The 21,566-nt window shown below is 38.9% G+C and overlaps 1 protein-coding gene and 2 long non-coding RNA genes across 3 annotated transcripts; 2 read left to right on the top strand and 1 right to left on the bottom strand.

Annotated features, from left to right (window-relative positions):
* Window positions 1-378: 378 nt before the first annotated feature.
* On the top strand, window positions 379-875 carry LOC131022376 (uncharacterized). The gene is made up of 3 exons (XR_009101252.1): window positions 379-486; window positions 582-641; window positions 733-875. It is a non-coding gene; the product is annotated as an uncharacterized LOC131022376 (long non-coding RNA).
* A 739-nt stretch (window positions 876-1,614) lies between these two features.
* On the top strand, window positions 1,615-2,110 carry LOC131022375 (uncharacterized). The gene is made up of 3 exons (XR_009101251.1): window positions 1,615-1,674; window positions 1,756-1,821; window positions 1,949-2,110. It is a non-coding gene; the product is annotated as an uncharacterized LOC131022375 (long non-coding RNA).
* Window positions 2,111-16,180: 14,070 nt separating this feature from the next.
* On the bottom strand, window positions 16,181-21,269 carry LOC131022893 (protein FAR1-RELATED SEQUENCE 5-like). Its single transcript, XM_057952436.1, has 7 exons — window positions 21,254-21,269; window positions 20,979-21,161; window positions 20,373-20,822; window positions 20,228-20,249; window positions 19,606-20,124; window positions 19,422-19,554; window positions 16,181-16,252 (listed from the first exon to the last, which is right to left on the bottom strand). The coding sequence occupies exons 1-7, from the start codon at window positions 21,267-21,269 to the stop codon at window positions 16,181-16,183; spliced, it is 1,395 nt and encodes a 464-aa protein (XP_057808419.1).
* Window positions 21,270-21,566: the final 297 nt, after the last annotated feature.

Genomic DNA, 21,566 nt, shown 5'->3' with positions numbered 1-21,566 from the left:
TCGATGGGAAGTTGCCTTCTAAGTTGCCTGAGGGACTGGAACCTGAAACTGACCCATATTGGTATATGGACGAAGTTCACGCTGCAGTTGATGCAGCTTCATCTGACGCTGCGCTTGAGAAAACAAGGCATGTGGATGTTGATATCCCGAGTTTCTCACTAAACGTTGATGAAGTCGAACAAAACCCTGAGACCAATGTAAGTGCTCTTTGCTAAGTATTAAAATTTTCTAAAATATGTTTTATGTGTAAGTGAGAAAGTAGATATTCTTTTATTTCATAATTCTGTTCGTTTATAAAATTGTTCTGTTCAAAACCATAATTTTTAAAACACTATATAGTTAACTTCAGTTTGATTATGTGTGTGTATCTGGTCGTTTATTGATTTCAAATTTGTAAAATATTTGTCAAAGGCTGGGGTTATACATGGAAGCGTGACTGAAAACCATGGACAAAACGGTGGAGGCCAAGATGACATGACTGGGGATGTACGTTTTAAACAAACCATCCATTATATTTTGCATATAATATAGTGAATTATCATAATCTATCTTTATTTATTATATATATTTTTTAATAGCAGGTCTTGGAACAAAATGAAGGAGGAAATACAATGGAGACATACACTGAGATTCAGAATAAGGTTAAATAGTAGCTACCTATGTCATGACTCTAATTATATTCGAATGTATTTAACTGATATGTTCATTTTGTTGTTCTTAACTTTGACAAAGGATGGGGTTAACGATGGACCAGTTCCTGAAAACGGTGAAGGCATAACTGGTGAAAACGTTGAAGGCATAGCTGCATCAAAGGAATTAGCAAACGTCCAGCACGCCGTCGGTGTCCAGCACGCCGTTAGTAAGGAGAAAATGGTTCAAAGTTCAACCGTGGATGAGGTATTTGATTACTAACCCTAAATCTATAATTCATTAAAGTATGAGGTATTTTACTATTTTATTTATTCAGATTATGACTGATGCTGCAACTGGAAGTGAAAAGGTTCAAGGCGACAATGTTAGTGACGTTGTCGTTGTTCAGAAGGAGGTCAGACGTTCTAACAGGGTAATCCGAGAAACACTGTTCGTTTGAGTAATATGTCTGTTCGTTTTATTTTGAGTTATATTCGAATATATTTAACTGATATGTTCATTTTGTAGTTCTTAACTTTGACAAAGGATGGGGTTAACGATGGACTAGTTCCTGAAAACGGTGAAGGCATAGCTGGTGAAAAAGTTGAAGGCATAGCTGCATCAAAGGAATTAGCAAACGTCCAGCACGCCATCGGTGTCCAGCACGCCGTTAGTAAGGAGAAAATGGTTCAAAGTTCAACCATGGATGAGGTATTTGATTACTAACCCTAAATCTATAATTCATTAAAGTATGAGGTATTTTACTATTTTATTTGTTCAGATTATGACTGATGCTGCAACTGGAAGTGAAAAGGTTCAAGGCGACAATGTTAGTGACGTTGTCGTTGCTCGGAAGGAGGTCAGACGTTCTAACAGGGTAATCCGAGAAACACTGTTCGTTTGAGTAATATGTCTGTTCGTTTTATTTTGAGTTATGTTCTTATACGTGTTAAACAAATGTGTTTTGAAACTTGACATGTTAAGGGAAACTTGGTGGGTGATGCCGGAAAGCATCTGCTTCGTCCTACCACAACAAAGACAGGGGTAAAGGTGGCATACCCTGTGAAGAAAGCAAAAAAAAAAATAATTCGATATGGTTGTATGTTAATTAAATAATTTTAGCAGGTTGACGAGAACTCCAAAACAATAGATGTGGTGGATCGGTTAGCATTACAGGCCATTGACACAAACGTATGTGTCCTTTTGAATTGTTTATATTGATGGCTTATATCTTATTTTGGTAGTGTTTGATGTTCTATATATATGAATTACTATATTATTATAAATACATTGTCGTATTCAATCATTTGTTTTTAAGATTATTAGTCCAGAAAGACGTGAGACTAAAGCACCCAAGCAGAGCATGTTCTTGCATACTTTAAAATTCCGCTCACCCTATTTTCAACGTGATATAAGCACTTCAAAACCGTTGAAAAAAAATGAGAAGGAAGTGAGATTTTATGCCATGTACTTGGACAGTGGGGAGAAGTAAGTCATTATTTTGATAAATTTTATACTTTAAAAACATTGCTATGATATTTGTTTATTCATGGATATACAAGTAAGGCGTTTCGAGATGTTATCAATGAGAAGAGGCAATGTGGTGAACATTTCTCTTATAGATGCATGGACGCTAGTTCTGAACTGGAAAGAGCAGTATCGTTCAAATAGTTCACCCCTCCGATTTTTTTCTACGGCCAGCCTATATGTAAGTTATTTATGTTCATATTCAATAAAAATAAACTCTAATTTATATTTTATTATTTTTTTTAGCTTGACAGTATAGCTCAAGAAAATTTAAGTCTTCAATCACAAAGAGCTAAATTCGTGATGGAGTTATATGTGGAGTTGACGGAGTTTGGAAAAAATCCAATTGAGAACATTGATATGGTACGCAACTACTTTTTAATTGAACAGGAACAGTACTTTTCTAAATAATGTAAATATTATTTCTAATATATTTGTTATTGGACAGTTTTTCTTCCCCGTATATGAACAAGAACGGTACTTTGCATTGTGTGTGGATTTAAAAAGGGAACGAATCTTTGTGCTGGACAGTCTCATAGACATATTAGGTGATCATGATTTGAGGAAGTATGACAGCCTTTGCACCAAAGTTGTAAGTATTTAGAACTACAATCTGTTCATTAAAATTATAGATCTGTTCGTTTTTATTTTATGAATTCTCTATTTTCCACAATATTTAGCTTCTCTGTTGAAGCCTTCTCTATGTCTGAAATTATCCAATTTTTTAATAAATTGCAGCGTACACTATTGGCGTATTATCTCAACTACAAAGAAGAGACCATCAAGTCAAAATCGGTGTCGAATTCCAAAATGCAAATTGTCAAACTGAAGTGGGCGGACAAGATAAATACATTGGACACATCTATTTATCTTATGCGCCACTTGGAGACATTCATGGGAGATAGTTCGTCAAATTGGAAGTGTGACATGTCCAACGTAAGTACACGACAAATCTCTCGAATGCGGGTGAGGTATTGCTCGTCCATAATATCATGGGCTAGGAACGAAGTGAAGAAAGAGATTGAGGACAATGCTGCAATTGAATATCGTAAGATTTGCAGTGATCCATCGGTTAACATAGATTCAGTCTTGGTGGGTTGAGTTAGATTGATTTCTAAATAAATTTAAATTGTCTTGAATTGTGAACATATTTAACTTATCACTTCCAAGTGACTTGATCGTTTTTTACACACCTTTATGGATTTAGATTGTTTTGAGATATTATTGATTTAAGTTCAATTATCTTGATTTAAATTGTTTTGGACCTATTAATTTAAATTGTTTTGATTAATCTATGGTATTTTTTGTAAGTGTGTTTTATTTAATTGGGCCATTTAACTGTATTTAAAATACTATTTAAAGTGTAATATCTAAAATTCAGGTCCAACATAATATAAAATCAGAATTTTAAGTTAATACTTTTCCATATGTGAATTTCATATTATGAAAATGAACAGGATGCATTAAATTTTGAACATATAAGATCAAAAGATGAACATACAAAATATTTCGCCAAAAAATAGATACAATTTTTTCATATGTGAATTTCATGACATAGTGAAAATAAAAAGTCAACAAAGTGATATCAACTATAAAAATCCACTGTCGTTACTACTTTTCAAATACATAAAGGTTCACACTAAAAAAAAATATTCAACTTAATAATGCTTTGTAGGGCAGTCAACAAATAGAATTGAACAAAATCACTAGATTATCTATACACATAATGAATAAAAAAAGTCAACAAAATGATATCAACTTAAAAAGTCCAGCATCGTTATTGAAAATCAAATACACAAAGGTTCACAGTAAAAAAAATACTCAACAAGATTAAAAAACTTAGATCAATGAGAAAGCTTATTTGTTGGGCAATTCCTCGAATCATGATGCCCCATCGTATTGCATTTCTTGCAATCACGCAATGGCTTCTTAGCAAGAGCCATGGCCTTCTCTTGGTCAGAAGCCACTGCCTTTCGTTTTGGATATGAGAGGAGGTAACACAGATGGTACTTCCGGTGCTGCAGTACTATAAAAATCCTTGAAAACCCTATGCTTAGCTTCTAGCTTAGACTCTGTACTGCCCTCTTTCGCAAATCTTTTTTCAACTTCAATCAGCGCAACAAGGAGTTCTTCACGTAGCACTTGATTGTCACCAACATACACAATACAATTGCCAACAACGTTGAAAAACTTATTGTTACCAATAACAGAATTTTGGCTTGGTGCACTGCCGAGGTCAAAGCCAGGAACCATGGCCGACAATCTACTAAATTTGCTCCAGCGAACTGATATGTATTTATCAGGAACTCTTTCAACTTGCAATGTGCGAAATGCAAGAAAAATGTGTTTGCACAGAATACCTTTCCTGACGAACAGATTGCAGCTGCAATATGTATAAGCGTCCGACAGTCTATGTCGCACCACGAATTTCCCATCAATATTGTCATGCACTGTAGTGACCCGCTCTTTTATATATTTTAAATCCAGTAATGAGTGTTTATTTTTGTTCATCAGTGAATGAAAACGGTTATTATCCTGATATGAATTCAGCTTATGATCCTGAATTTATATTGTTAAAGCAGTCAATGATATTATTTCAGAGTTATAACTGACTTAGCAAAGTCACGTTATTTATTTAAGCGAGATGGAATTTGATTTTATTTTTACTCAGATCGTGAATCATTTCCGACTCAGGAAGTTAATTAAATCTGCGGATTTAATTTAGATATCAGAACAACGAACGAATTAAATCTACGGATTTAATTTAGATTCATTTTATAATTTATCGATTTTAGTGAGAAATCACATGTCGAAAAATGAGATTTTTTTTATAATCAGTATCAAGCAGATACGAGCATGCGATCCATTTTACAGTTACAGAATCACCGAGACATAGAAAATACATCATTAATCATTCTCTACATTTTTTTTTTCTTTTTTTTTTCTTTCTTTTCCTTTCCACTACTTTTGCTTCCCACTTATTACACCACTACATTTTGTCAAGCACTTCATTTTGTCACCATTACTTTTTGTCAAACCACCACAACAACTTCTCCACTTAACCTACATCAGCTCACGCAAACCAAATTCACTTCTTTAATAATTCAGTAGCAAACTTCCTTCATATCACCCATTCTACACTAAAAACTTCACCAAAAGAAAAGAAAGATTTCATTTACTGCTGCCGACTTCAAAGGAGGTAAGCTTTGGCTTAAACTTCTCCATTTTCTTCCATGATTTAACCTGCAATTATTGAAACAACAATACCAATTTTCAGCTTCAATTCATTCAACTCAGCAACAACAATCAACCAACATTTATACTTCAAAGGTATTAATTCTATACCAAATATCCATCCAGTTTGCATATCATCCAATAAGTATATTCAGTTTCTAAAGAATTCAGAGTACATATAAATGGTATAGTCATTTCATCCATATAGAAACAACAAACTTCACTTATACAAGATTATAGAAAGACCAAAGCTCACTGGACTAATGGACAATAGCTTTAGAGATTTCGTTCCCTTCCACGAGAATCAGGAAATGAATTAAGAACCTCCATATAGACAGTAGCAAAGAGAACCACAACAACATTTTATTTGTGTAGTAAAAGAAGAATGACTAGAGAACTTAGCTTAAGGAATAGGGCCGACTGCTCTGCTTTGAATCGGAAGACGGCGCGATGACGGGGCTTTCATTGACGTCTGAATCGGGACTGTCGGAACTCTGCGACTCACGGCGACGGCGACTCCGGGAAAGGAGGCTGCCGGACTCTTGCTGTTAACAGCAGCGGCTGGCGGCGGCACTCCCAAGCGGCGACGTCCGGCGATAGAACTCCAGGCCGCGACCCGGCGAAACAGCAGCTGTAGTTGGTGGCGTGGCTCGAACCTTCGACTCCGGAGATAGCAGAACGGCGGACCCCTCCTGCTCACCGGAAATCGTGTGACAGCAGCGGCGATTTGCGAAGGGAAAGGACTCCGGCTCGGAGGAAAGAACGAGGCGGCGCCGGCCTCACTGACTCGACCGGGCTCCGCCAGAGGCGGCGGCGAGTCCGACGGAGAGTATGGCGGCGACGATTTCTGAATTGAGAAGTTAGGGCTCCTCTTTGTTTCCTTCAACAGATATGGGAGAGAGAGAACTTCGGAGGAGGAATTGAGGACGAGGTTGGACGGAGCTGCTTCCAGTCGACAACCGCCTGTCGGATTCTGGAGCGGCGGCGGCACCCTCCTCGGCTGAAGGTAGAGCGAGATGGAGAGAGACGTGCGTGATAGCAGAGCGTGTTTGCTTAGAGAAAAGATAAGAACAGGAGGCGTCGGACCTTGGCGTGGCAGAAGCTGACTCGCCGGATTTCGGAGCGGCGACGGCGGCGCCTCGGCTGGAACGAGAGGGAGAGCTCGACTGTTTTGTTAGAAAGAGAGAGAGATGAGAATTGAGAGGAAGAGAGAGAGATCTATTTTGTGTGGGTGCGTGTGAGTGTGACCGAGAGAGAGAGACGAGAATTATGTCGAGAGAGAGAACTGAGTGTATGTTAATTGGGCTTCTTTCACTTATTTTTCCTTGGGCTTTAATTTAATTAAGTTGGGCCAAATATTTGGGCTTTTTCCTTTTAATTGTAATTGGGCCTTTGTTATTTAATTCTGATTGGGCCTCTGATTTTATTTATATGGGCCGATTTTAATTACTGATTGGGCCTCTGAATTTATTTATATGGGCCTTTGATTATTTTATTACAGTTGGGCCTTGGTTATTTCATATCAATTGGGCCTTATTTATTTTACTCAGATGGGCCTCTATTAAATTATTTTATTGGGCCGAATTTATTTAAATTGAAGCCCATCTATTTTATTTTAATTGGGCTGTTATATTATCTTCGTTGGGCCTTGTTTGATTTATTTAATTGAGCCCAGCTAATCAAATTATTTATTTATTGGGCCAAGATTTATTTAATTACTTGAGCCGATGAGTTATTTCAATTGGGCCTCTCATGTTAATTATTCAAGCCCACTTCTACTTAATTAATTATTAGGCTGCCTTATGTTGAGCCTTTTAATTATTTAATCTTATAATATTACTTGTTCCTATTTATTAAGCCCGATTAATTATGAGGTTATAAAGCGAATAAGTTGAAGTATTTATTTATTTTCTATTGACTACGAGGAGCGGGGTTTATTTAATTGGCGGATTAGAACAACCTAAGAGAACGGATTAATTTTTATTAATTATCCGGCTTCATGAGACGAGACTTACCTTTTGTTTAAATCCGATAGCCTGGATTAACAATAGAAATTCCCTGATTATTATTTCAGAATAATAATTCATGCATAAGGATCATGCATAGTTAATTCTGTATTCTCATTATTTGAGGATTTTATTCGAGCAAATATCTTATATATGTACATATATTCTCGTAATAAAGGTCAAGGGCGAGATTGATAATCTGTTGAGGAGCTTTTGTATCACAGAAAATCACTATCAGGTGGGCATTACTTTCATATATATCAAATGAGTTTAAATGTTACGTTCAAGCAAGTTATTTCATGACTAAATTAATTGAAGTTATTTCAAATATTGTCTTGCCATAAAATGTTTCAATTTCAGTATGATATCTATCTGATGTGGCTTTTATCATGTAATCGAATTCGGGTCTTGAGCAGTTGATAGCTATCCTGCCAGGGCTAGTGTACACCAGTGACCGTGAGTCATCTAGCGGGTTGGCCGGTCAAGTGACCGTGAGAGGTGGCCACCTCTCCGGCACACAGTTCCAGATATGATAGATTACAGAACTTAGACTGCAGTCGAACTTTAAGAATCACAAATGAATTTAGTAAGCTTGGGCCTTTTAGCGAAAAACTCCCTTGCTGTACTGTTTATGATGACATGACATTTTACAGTTTTGAAGCATGTATTTTTATACTTAGGCATACGTGCCCACTGAGTACTTTTGTACTCAAGCCCTGCATATATTTCTAAATGTGCAGGTTGAGCAGCTGCCGATGGTGATGAAGTGACGAGCGGGACTCTTTTGTCTTATTATGTATTAATGAACTCTAGGGTTACATGTCTTCATACATGTAATCAGAACCTTATTCCGCTGCGTACTCAGAAGTTTTATGTTATTTTGGATAAGTCGGAGTTATCCGAACTTACTAGTTATTTGAGTCTATACGACTAAAACTCCGTTATATTATAAATATCCCTGTTGTTAACAATGATACTGCGATCCTTTCTTGTTTGATTATTCCCCTTTCTACCCCGCTTCTAATCTCCCTCCATTAGTCATGGTTTCCCCGGCTTAATTATCCTTAATTATGTCCGGTCGTGACAGAGTGGTATCAGAGCAAATCATTTGCTCTGAACCCTAGAGTTAGCCCATTTTTCTAGTATGATCACTAGTATATATGAGTCAGTCAGCCAAAGCTCATCACTTCATCACATTGTCATGCTCAGCAAGAAAGAAGGTGGTAATGATTTTAAAACATTGAGAAGTTCACGTTTTATATGAATGTACTGATGCTTACATTCAAGTTTTATGCTTTATTGATTGATTAGATATCTCAATGAACTTAGATGCGTTAAGAATGCATGATCACTGTTACGAGAAGAACAATAGAAGCTAGAAACTCAGTTATATTTCACTATAGCCATGGTGAAGAGCTAAGAAAGAAAAAGAGAATCCCATGAAAGCAGTGCAAGCGGAGTGCCACGCACGAATCACTGAAGCAGGCATAGTTCTTCATTCAGGTTGTTCACGAGTGACAGAACACCGAATCGACTATTGCCTTATTTGATGATAGATCACGTGAGTCATTGCTCGTAGCGACGAGTGTGACTTATGTAATCAGCTAGCTATGGCATAATGAGCTAAGACTCATTACTAACTCTCGATTATCACCAGTTATGGCATGAAGAGAACCTTCATGATTTATGTTTGAACTTCAGAGTCGGACTCATATGCAGTTATAACACTTTGTGTATGATGTTATAGCATCGCGATTAGAACTGCCAGCTTACAGTTTCAGATATTCAGAACCTTTATGATTACAATTACCTATTATATTACACGTGAGCATGATTTAGAATCCCTATTGATTACGATCACCTGCTACAAATCGAAAGGAGGATAGGTGCCATGGGTAACTAGAAGTTACCAACCATTATGATTGATCATAAAAGTTTACGCAAGTGTGTAAGACGAGAGAAGTTCTCGAAGATGGTTTAGAGTTTAATAATAGCTAGAAGCGCCGACAGTGGATCAATGCTGAAACAAAAGAATTAAGATTCTAATGAGACCCTAAGGATATACTCAAGATAAATATATATACCTTAACCTATCGAGGACATCGCCTCAGTTAGAACGTCTTGGATTATGCATTTAGTCTGGTAGCCGCAATGAGAGCATTGACTAAGGTCATTTTATGACTTAGCATTACACATGGGGACACATACCCTATAAAGGTACTCAGATGAGCAAAAGCTATTTCCTTATTGAATGCGTGATTATTCAAAAGGTCTTTTGCAATAACACGGAAGAGTGCTTCAAATTATATGGTTGCATTTCAAGCGCTATGTGAAGAAACACTAAGTACTAGAAGTACTACATTAAGATCATATAGAGGAACATTTTTGAGTAAGGTCGAGCCTACCTTATTTCGCCTATAGAAGATGTTTAAGGATTGCATTAAACTAGGAGGTAGACTCCAAGTTTGAGAAGCTCTAGAATATTCTCAAGGACATGTTCAAGATATTAAGAAGAAAGTGGTGATTTTAGACCAAATATACCTTTTGCAGCCAAGGAACAAGAGTTGCCAAGTTCGGAAAAGTATTTCCGAATGACTGAGAAGTAGTTGTGTCGGACCTGGCTAGTCCACATGGCCAAAATCTCAGTAGTCGTCATATATGGGTCTTTAAACCTATATATTTTAAACCTTCATCTGAAAAGCCAAACGGTTTTCAGACTATTAGGTCAATTCGTTTCGACCTTTCAGTCAATTCATTTCTACCCTATGGTTATTCATTTTCAATTGTTTGGCAAATTATTGAAACACTTTGCCTAATTTCCATTTGTGATTTGAATCATTGCGATCTACTAGCTATTGGTAGATTTTCTGTGATCCAAGGACAAACAGATACTCATCAGATTAAATCAGTCAAACACGTATGCTTCAACCCAAAGGTCAAGCACGTAATGCATACAGACATTCTCTTGTGCATTTAGTAGGACGTTATTTGTGTACTTCGAAAACGATGATCATTTCGATGCTTTTGTATGCCCCTACGTTGGCTTAGTTATTTTGACAAGTATTAGTACGAAAATGCTGGTTCATAGGGCATTTCGGAACTGAGCTCTTTCATGATGACCTTGCTAGATAGCTAGTTCATCGTGTATAATGCTTGGATAGATCACCAGATCTATATTCAATTGTTGATGAAATAGTCCTCATTGATACTAATTTCCCATGTCTATGTAGCGACCCTATCAGTCTTTTGCGGCAAGTCACTTCCGCTATGTTATTTATATACTTTCATGAGGAAGAGTATGAGCGAGATTTGAGAATCAAGAAAACAATTTACAGAATCGATGATATGCATCTGTGTATTACATTGGTGACTATATGTCGACTCATCGGAATGCCAACAAAGCAAAGGCGTCCGAGAGAAGTTGGATAGAACGATAAGAACAATAGTATGCCTTGTGTTGTTGCATTAACAACTTGTGTTTTGACCTAATAGAATGCCGCCAAAACGAGGACGACCAAGAGGAGGGGGCAGGATTCCCCGAAATGAAAGAAGAGACCCAGAAACAGGGCCAGAACCAGAAACCGAAATAGTTCAACCACCTGTTCAGCCAAAACGATAGATTGAAGAATTATTCTTGCGACAGAACCCACCTACCTTCAACGGGACAGGAGACCCGGCAGAAGCTGAAACTTGGGTTCGCGCTATTGAACGCATTTTCAACTTCTTGCGTTGCACCGACCAAGAACGTCTGACTTGTATGTCCTTTCAGTTGACTGGGTCAGCTGATTTCTGGTGGGAAGCAAGGATGAAAACGATGACAGCAGAGCAGTTAGAAAACCTGACTTGGGAACAATTCAAAGCCGGTATATATGACAAGTATATACCCAAGAGCTACCGCAAGAAAAAGGAGGCTGAATTTTACAATCTAAAACAAGGGAAGATGTCGGTAACTCAATACGACAGGATGTTCTGCGATATGTCTAGATATGCGCCGGAACAAGTTGACACAGATGAGAAGATGGCTGAAAAGTTTTGTGCCGGACTGAGGCACGAGATTAGGATGGCTTTGGCAAGCCACGGAGGATTGTCTTACACTGAGTCGCTCAGCCGAGCGTTAGACATTGAGGCAGCCATGCCAGGAGAAAGACTTGCAATTGTACCTGCGCCAGCACCTCCACATGATCGAAGTTATAATCAGAATTTCAAAGGAAAGAAGAAATGGGACAACAGTAACCCGAACCAAGGCGAGAAGAGGCCATGGCAGGGACGGGTCTTCCAGTCACAGGGCTATGGAGGCCAGAGTGCACCGAAACAGATGGGAAATAACCAACAGAGAGCCCCACATTGCCCCAAATGTAACAAAAATCATGTGGGAATCTGTAAGGCCGGCAGTGATAGTTGCTATATCTGTAACCAGAAGGGGCACTATGCAAACCGGTGCCCGAATAAGCAACATGGAACGGGTTCAAGACCAAACCTACCTATCCAGGCTCCGCATCTGCGAGCAATCCAAGCTTTGCCCCAACCATACCCAAGGCAGCAACCACAGTAACAGCAGCGACAACAGAAACAACATGAAAAGCCTCGTCATGCTAGAGCCTATGCTATGAGGCAGAAGCAGCCCGAGAACAACCAGGGAAACTTGGCAGGTATGGGCATGCTACTCAATACTCCTGTTGTAGTTCTATTTAATACGGGCGCATCGCATACTTTCATTTCAAGTACATGTGTCGACACATTAAAACTTAAAATGGAAAGAGCTGAACATGAGTTGAGTATATCATCACCTATAGGAGGGATGACGACAGTAGATCATGTGTGCTTGAACCTAGAACTGAATATAGGGTCACTCAAGATTGTAGTGAACAACTCGTATGTTATACCGATGGGAGATGTGGACATAATCCTAGGAATGGACTGGCTAGCCGAGAACTATGCCACCATCATTTGTAACGAAAGACGGATATCGTTTCGACCCCCAGGAAGGGAGCCGTCACATTTTCACGGAATTAGTATGGGAAGAAGAAAAATGATCATCTCCGCCCTGCAAGCAACGAAAATGATGAAGAAGGGATACTCAGCTTACCTCGTATACTTGCACGGAGAACTGGGTACTGAAAAGAGTATAGAAGATGTAGCAATTGTACGGGACTTTTCAGATGTATTTCCAGAGATTCTGCCAGGGCCACCACCGGACAGACCAATTGAGTTTACCATTGATTTGGAGCCCGGGGCAGCTCCCATTTCGAAGGCACCATACCGAATGGCTCTTAAAGAGTTGGAAGAACTCAAGATACAACTGCAAGAACTTTTGGAACTGGGATTCATTAGGCCAAGTGTATCACCTTGGGGTGCACCCGTACTTTTCGTGAAGAAAAATGATGGCACATTGCGAATGTGCATAGACTATAGGGAACTGAACAAAGTGACACTGAAGAACAAATATCCTTTACCAATGATAGATGACCTTTTCGACCAGCTCAAGGGAGCAAGCGTGTTCTCGAAGATTGATTTGCGGTCTGGTTATCACCAGCTGAAGATTCGACCAGAAGACGTACCTAAGACGGCATTTCGAACTAGGTATGGCCACTACGAATTTGTAGTTGTGCCATTCGGGCTAACTAATGCGCCAGCCGTGTTCATGGACCTCATGAATCGAGTGTTCCATCCGTACTTAGACAAATTTGTCTTGGTATTCATAGATGACATCCTGATCTACTCGAAGAACGAGAAAGACCATGAGGAACATCTGAGAATTGTTCTAGAAACGTTGAGGACAGAGCGCCTTTATGCCAAATTCAGCAAGTGTGAGTTTTGGCTCAGCGAAGTCACGTTTTTAGGACATATTGTACCATCAGAAGGGATTAAAGCGGACCCTGAAAAAGTGCAAGCGGTGCGCGAATGGAGATCGCCTACTAACCCTAATGAGATAAGAAGTTTCTTAGGATTGGCAGGTTACTATCGGAGGTTTATGGAAGGATTTTCCAAAATTGCAAGGCCAATGACGCAACTATTCAGGAAGGGAATAAAATTTTCTTGGACAGAGGAGTGCGAGAAGAGCTTCCAAGAACTCAAGGAAAAGTTTACTACGGCACCAGTGTTAGCCGTCCCAACAGCTGACAAGGAATATGTGATCTACACGAACGCGTCCAAAAATGGACTCGGTCGTGTACTAATGCAAGAAGGAAAAGTGATAGCATACGCGTCACGACAGCTTAGGCCACATGAACTAAATTACCCGACTCATGATCTGGAATTAGCTGCAGTGGTGCACGCACTAAAGATTTGGAGACACCACCTATATGGAGTTAGGTGCGAGATATACACAGACCACAAAAGCCTGAAATATTTTTTCGAGCAAAAGGACCTTAATATGAGACAAAGGAGATGGCTTGAACTAGTGAAAGATTATGACTGTGGTATTAACTACCACCCAGGCAAGGCCAACGTAGTGGCTGATGCATTGAGTCGTAAAACTCAATCTAAATTGGGAACTCTCATCACTCGAGAGACGGTGCTCATAAGGGAATTTAGCAAAATGAGCATAGAAGTGATTAAACCACCAGGGACGATAGCAAGCGTTGTTGCAACAATACCTAGCTTGAGAAAGATGATTGTAGAAGCACAAAGAAAAGACGAGAAAATGGAGAAACTACGGGAAGCAGTAAGGAAAGGAGGAGTCAAGAATTATCAAGAAGCATCAGATAATGCTATCCTCTTTGAGGGAAGAATATGCATTCCCCACGATGATGAGCTTAAGGATAAAATCATGAGTGAGGCTCACGATACCCCTTATACTGCCCACCCAGGGAGTACTAAGATGTATCAGGATCTAAAGAAACACTTTTGGTGGGAAGGCATGAAGAGAGACATAGCGTCATTTGTGGATAAATGCCTGGCATGCCAACAGGTGAAGGCCTTACATCAAAGGCCATATGGAAAACTACAACCGTTGGAAATTCCAGAATGGAAGTGAGAGCACATCGCAATGGATTTTGTGACCAGTTTGCCCAAAACAAAGAGAGGAAACACTGCCATTTGGGTAATCGTGGATCGACTCACAAAATGTGCTCATTTTATACCAATACCGATCACACACGGGTCAGACAAGCTAGCTCAGTTATATGTTCGAGAGATTGTACGCTTACACGGTGTACCCATGTCGATCACTTCAGACCGAGACTCAAAATTTACTTCTAGATTTTGGATGAGCTTACAGAAGGAGTTAGACACGAGGCTAAATTTCAGTACAGCCTTTCATCCGCAGACAGATGGGCAGTCTGAAAGGACAATTCAGACCCTCGAAGATATGTTGAGAACAGTGGTGTTAGACAGAGGTAGAAGTTGGGAAGTAGTGCTGCCGTTGATTGAATTTGCCTATAATAACAGTTACCAGGCAACTATCGATATGACACCATATGAGGCATTATATGGAAGAAAATGTAGATCACCGCTTTATTGGGATGAAGTGGGTGAGAGAAAAGTTTTAGGACCAGACATGGTCAATGAGATGGTTGAGATAGTCCGCCAGATCAAAGGGCGAATAAAAGAGACACAAGATAGACAGAAATCTTACGCTGATGCACGTCGAACTGAGTTATGTTTTGAAATAGGAGACAAGGTCTTCCTAAAGGTATCTCCTACCAAGGGGATAACTAGGTTTGGTGTCAAGGGAAAACTTAGGCCCCGATTCGTAGGACCTTATGATATTTTGGAGAGAATAGGCCCAGTAGCCTATAGGTTGGCGTTACCGCCAAGTTTTGGAAACGTTCACAATGTTTTCCACGTATCACAACTCAGAAAATACGTTTTCGATCCAAAGCACATAATCCACCAAGAAGAGATGATCATTTGCCCAGATTTGAGCTATGAAGAGAGACCAGAGGTCATTCTAGATCGAAAAGTACAACAACTCAGGAATAAGGCAATCACATCAGTGAAAGTCTTATGGAGACACCACGGACAAGAGGAAGCCACGTGGGAGCTTGAAGACAAAATGAAGGAGAAATACCCCGAACTGTTTTAGAAGAAATATGCAAATTTCGGGACGAAATTTTTGTTAAGAGGGGTAGTATGTAGTGACCCGCTCTTTTATATATTTTAAATCCAGTAATGAGTGTTTATTTTTGTTCATCAGTGAATGAAAACGGTTATTATCCTGATATGAATTCAGCTTATGATCCTGAATTTATATTGTTAAAGCAGTCAATGATATTATTTCAGAGTTATAACTGACTTAGCAAAGTCACGTTATTTATTTAAGCGAGATGGAATTTGATTTTATTTTTACTCAGATCGTGAATCATTTCCGACTCAGGAAGTTAATTAAATCTGCGGATTTAATTTAGATATCAGAACAACGAACGAATTAAATCTACGGATTTAATTTAGATTCATTTTATAATTTATCGATTTTAGTGAGAAATCACATGTCGAAAAATGAGATTTTTTTTATAATCAGTATCAAGCAGATACGAGCATGCGATCCATTTTACAGTTACAGAATCACCGAGACATAGAAAATACATCATTAATCATTCTCTACATTTTTTTTTTCTTTCTTTTCCTTTCCACTACTTTTGCTTCCCACTTATTACACCACTACATTTTGTCAAGCACTTCATTTTGTCACCATTACTTTTTGTCAAACCACCACAACAACTTCTCCACTTAACCTACATCAGCTCACGCAAACCAAATTCACTTCTTTAATAATTCAGTAGCAAACTTCCTTCATATCACCCATTCTACACTAAAAACTTCACCAAAAGAAAAGAAAGATTTCATTTACTGCTGCCGACTTCAAAGGAGGTAAGCTTTGGCTTAAACTTCTCCATTTTCTTCCATGATTTAACCTGCAATTATTGAAACAACAATACCAATTTTCAGCTTCAATTCATTCAACTCAGCAACAACAATCAACCAACATTTATACTTCAAAGGTATTAATTCTATACCAAATATCCATCCAGTTTGCATATCATCCAATAAGTATATTCAGTTTCTAAAGAATTCAGAGTACATATAAATGGTATAGTCATTTCATCCATATAGAAACAACAAACTTCACTTATACAAGATTATAGAAAGACCAAAGCTCACTGGACTAATGGACAATAGCTTTAGAGATTTCGTTCCCTTCCACGAGAATCAGGAAATGCATTAAGAACCTCCATATAGACAGTAGCAAAGAGAACCACAACAACATTTTATTTGTGTAGTAAAAGAAGAATGACTAGAGAACTTAGCTTAAGGAATAGGGCCGACTGCTCTGCTTTGAATCGGAAGACGGCGCGATGACGGAGCTTTCATTGACGTCTGAATCGGGACTGTCGGAACTCTGCGACTCACGGCGACGGCGACTCCGGGAAAGGAGGCTGCCGGACTCTTGCTGTTAACAGCAGCGGCTGGCGGCGGCACTCCCAAGCGGCGACGTCCGGCGATAGAACTCCAGGCCGCGACCCGGCGAAACAGCAGCTGTAGTTGGTGGCGTGGCTCGAACCTTCGACTCCGGAGATAGCAGAACGGCGGACCCCTCCTGCTCACCGGAAATCGTGTGACAGCAGCGGCGATTTGCGAAGGGAAAGGACTCCGGCTCGGAGGAAAGAACGAGGCGGCGCCGGCCTCACTGACTCGACCGGGCTCCACCAGAGGCGGCGGCGACTCCGACGGAGAGTATGGCGGCGACGATTTCTGAATTGAGAAGTTAGGGCTCCTCTTTGTTTCCTTCAACAGATATGGGAGAGAGAGAACTTCGGAGGAGGAATTGAGGACGAGGTTGGACGGAGCTGCTTCCAGTCGACAACCGCCTGTCGGATTCTGGAGCGGCGGCGGCACCCTCCTCGGCTGAAGGTAGAGCGAGATGGAGAGAGACGTGCGTGATAGCAGAGCGTGTTTGCTTAGAGAGAATATAAGAACAGGAGGCGTCGGACCTTGGCGTGGCAGAAGCTGACTCACCGGATTTCGGAGCGGCGACGGCGGCGCCTCGGCTGGAACGAGAGGGAGAGCTCGACTGTTTTGTTAGAAAGAGAGAGAGATGAGAATTGAGAGGAAGAGAGAGAGATCTATTTTGTGTGGGTGCGTGTGAGTGTGACCGAGAGAGAGAGACGAGAATTATGTCGAGAGAGAGAACTGAGTGTATGTTAATTGGGCTTCTTTCACTTATTTTTCCTTGGGCTTTAATTTAATTAAGTTGGGCCAAATATTTGGGCTTTTTCCTTTTAATTGTAATTGGGCCTTTGTTATTTAATTCTGATTGGGCCTCTGATTTTATTTATATGGGCCGATTTTAATTACTGATTGGGCCTCTGAATTTATTTATATGGGCCTTTGATTATTTTATTACAGTTGGGCCTTGGTTATTTCATATCAATTGGGCCTTATTTATTTTACTCAGATGGGCCTCTATTAAATTATTTTATTGGGCCGAATTTATTTAAATTGAAGCCCATCTATTTTATTTTAATTGGGCTGTTATATTATCTTCGTTGGGCCTCGTTTGATTTATTTAATTGAGCCCAGCTAATCAAATAATTTATTTATTGGGCCAAGATTTATTTAATTACTTGAGCCGATGAGTTATTTCAATTGGGCCTCTCATGTTAATTATTCAAGCCCACTTCTACTTAATTAATTATTAGGCTGCCTTATGTTGAGCCTTTTAATTATTTAATCTTATAATATTACTTGTTCCTATTTATTAAGCCCGATTAATTATGAGGTTATAAAGCGAATAAGTTGAAGTATTTATTTATTTTCTATTGACTACGAGGAGCGGGGTTTATTTAATTGGCGGATTAGAACAACCTAAGAGAACGGATTAATTTTTATTAATTATCCGGCTTCATGAGACGAGACTTACCTTTTGTTTAAATCCGATAGCCTGGATTAACAATAGAAATTCCCTGATTATTATTTCAGAATAATAATTCATGCATAAGGATCATGCATAGTTAATTCTGTATTCTCATTATTTGAGGATTTTATTCGAGCAAATATCTTATATATGTACATATATTCTCGTAATAAAGGTCAAGGGCGAGATTGATAATCTGTTGAGGAGCTTTTGTATCACAGAAAATCACTATCAGGTGGGCATTACTTTCATATATATCAAATGAGTTTAAATGTTACGTTCAAGCAAGTTATTTCATGACTAAATTAATTGAAGTTATTTCAAATATTGTCTTGCCATAAAATGTTTCAATTTCAGTATGATATCTATCTGATGTGGCTTTTATCATGTAATCGAATTCGGGTCTTGAGCAGTTGATAGCTATCCTGCCAGGGCTAGTGTACACCAGTGACCGTGAGTCATCTAGCGGGTTGGCCGGTCAAGTGACCGTGAGAGGTGGCCACCTCTCCGGCACACAGTTCCAGATATGATAGATTACAGAACTTAGACTGCAGTCGAACTTTAAGAATCACAAATGAATTTAGTAAGCTTGGGCCTTTTAGCGAAAAACTCCCTTGCTGTACTGTTTATGATGGCATGACATTTTACAGTTTTGAAGCATGTATTTTTATACTTAGGCATACGTGCCCACTGAGTACTTTTGTACTCAAGCCCTGCATATATTTCTAAATGTGCAGGTTGAGCAGCTGCCGATGGTGATGAAGTGACGAGCGGGACTCTTTTGTCTTATTATGTATTAATGAACTCTAGGGTTACATGTCTTCATACATGTAATCAGAACCTTATTCCGCTGCGTACTCAGAAGTTTTATGTTATTTTGGATAAGTCGGAGTTATCCGAACTTACTAGTTATTTGAGTCTATACGACTAAAACTCCGTTATATTATAAATATCCCTGTTGTTAACAATGATACTGCGATCCTTTCTTGTTTGATTATTCCCCTTTCTACCCCGCTTCTAATCTCCCTCCATTAGTCATGGTTTCCCCGGCTTAATTATCCTTAATTATGTCCGGTCGTGACATGCACAGTATATATGCTCTCATCAACTTGCTCCTCCATCTTATACATATTGCAATAGGTTTGCGAAGCATCTATCTCTTCTTGTACCTCCTTGAATATGTTGTTGGTGTATATGGTTGCAGCATGCTTCTCTATTTTAAGTCTCGTCTTCATGGGTAGAACTCTGGTCTCGTCAGCAAAGGTAGTCTTATGATAATTATGTCGTTGAGCCTCCAATGCACTGCAATATTGCATATAAAACAACATAAGATTTGCATTCATATGGACAAACCGTTTGAAGTAGCTATTCTCGCTCTCTGACAACGATGTAGTTCTGAATAATCCACTCATACTGACATCTCTAAAGTATGCAGGGATCCAGTGTGAACGATCATCGAACATATCAGAAAACCATCTATTATCTGATAAGTCGTACTCATCCATAAGATTTTTCCAATTCTCTTCAAAAACAGCAGGCTCATCAAATTCAGACCAAACAAAATTCCCAAAGTTGGTTTTGAACTCAGTGCTATCCCTCAATCTTTGCGGCATCTTCTCAGCAACCTTCATTGTAATATGCCACGTGCAGTATCTGTGACGTGTTTGAGGCCAAACTGCCGCAACAGCCTTTTTCAACCCTGGATCTTGATCAGTTATTAATAGCGGTGGGGCATTTCCCACGCATTCAACAAACTTTTCCAAAACCCAAGAATACGAATCAACATCTTCTCGAGATATGATGGCTGCACCAAAAGACAAACACTTGCCATGGTTATCCCTACCCGTGAACGGTGTGAAGATCATTTTATACCTGTCAAGGCAAAAAATGAATCTTTAATACTATGACATCAAAACGGGAAAAAATAAATGTTCATACTACAACAATATAAAAAGAATAAAACTGCCTTTCTAACCTATTTGAACAGTTACCAATTACTATCGAACAGTCGTGTAAAAACGTTTGAACACAAAACAAAATAAGAACAATTTTAATAAATAATTTGAACACATAAAGAAACAAAAACAAAATTACACAGAACATAGAAAAATTAAAAATACCTGTTGGTATTGTATGTTGCGTCGAAGGACACAGCTTCACCAAATATTTGTAGTTCTTAACAGAGACTTCGTCGGTCCAAATCAACCGACGCAGCCTGTTCTCATCGTCTACATCATAGAAATATTGGAAGCCATTGCCTAACTCTTTTTTATTCATGAATGTTTGCAAAATCATGTGAGCATCTGAATCAAGTGCGTAAACGTTAAGATCACGTACAAAATTCTTGAAATCATTACTGACGCAACCAATATCCTCACATTCGCCCATAATCTCTCTGTACATACGGAAAGATCTAATAGGCCCAATGTTTGCTTTAATCGCGGACGTAATCCACATCTCATGGACGGGGGTAACGTTCCTGTTCACGGGCATAAGGTGTCTAGATACAGTAGGAACCATGGCGTGATTATGACCCTCAATGAACGTGCGCACCTTATACATACCAAAATCTGAAATTTGAAAAATAATCCGAGCCCTGCAATTAACCTTGCATGACGTTCTCTTACGCTTCTTGGTTGAGCGTTTACTTTTGGGCATCAATGACTCGTCGGGCTTAGGAGGAATACCTTCTCTATTGCATAACACATAGTATAAAATAATTGTACCATCATCATCCTTTGTGCTTGTGCTTTTTCTGGATGTAAAACCGCATAACTCTGCATAATCGTCGTAAAACTCACATCCTACATCCAAATTTGGAAAAATCTGCCCCACAAAGGGTTTGCTCTTAGACTCGCATTCAGGGATTGTAAGTTCAACTGTTTCATCTTCTTCATACGCCGGATATACTTGAAAACAAAAAATACAATAGAGACAATTTTAGAACATGAATTGATCGTTAATGCTCATTAAATAAATAAACTGTAAGAATATAATGTACTGTGAAGTGCAAACATTACAAAAAACAAATTCGAAGCTAATATATAGTAGTTACAAAAAACAAAAAATGTGGGAAAATGACAGCGCATAACACATTACACAAATGAACTATTCAGTTGTATAAACGAACAGAAACTATTAAAAATCGAACAGAACAGTACGCATAACAGTATACAAGAAACTGGTGTAGATGGATAATTGAAATACAAATCCTTAACAAAAAGATGTCACTGAATCATTATGAACATATAATGCACGAGTTCGAAAAAAACAACAAATATATACTTGTTTGGAATCACCGTGTAAAACTATAA

Source organism: Salvia miltiorrhiza, chromosome 4, assembly GCF_028751815.1.
Source record: "Salvia miltiorrhiza cultivar Shanhuang (shh) chromosome 4, IMPLAD_Smil_shh, whole genome shotgun sequence".
Classification (NCBI taxonomy): domain Eukaryota; kingdom Viridiplantae; phylum Streptophyta; class Magnoliopsida; order Lamiales; family Lamiaceae; genus Salvia; species Salvia miltiorrhiza.
This window is presented reverse-complemented; position numbering and strand designations above follow the sequence as displayed.

Excerpts from the sequence above, each read along its gene's own strand:
- LOC131022893 (XM_057952436.1), bottom strand. Across the intron at positions 20,250-20,372 it reads GCAACATACAATACCAACAG|TAATTGGTAACTGTTCAAAT; the intron begins GTATTTTTAATT and ends ACTGTTCGATAG. Across the intron at positions 20,125-20,227 it reads ATTGGTAACTGTTCAAATAG|GTATAAAATGATCTTCACAC; the intron begins GTTAGAAAGGCA and ends TTGCCTTGACAG.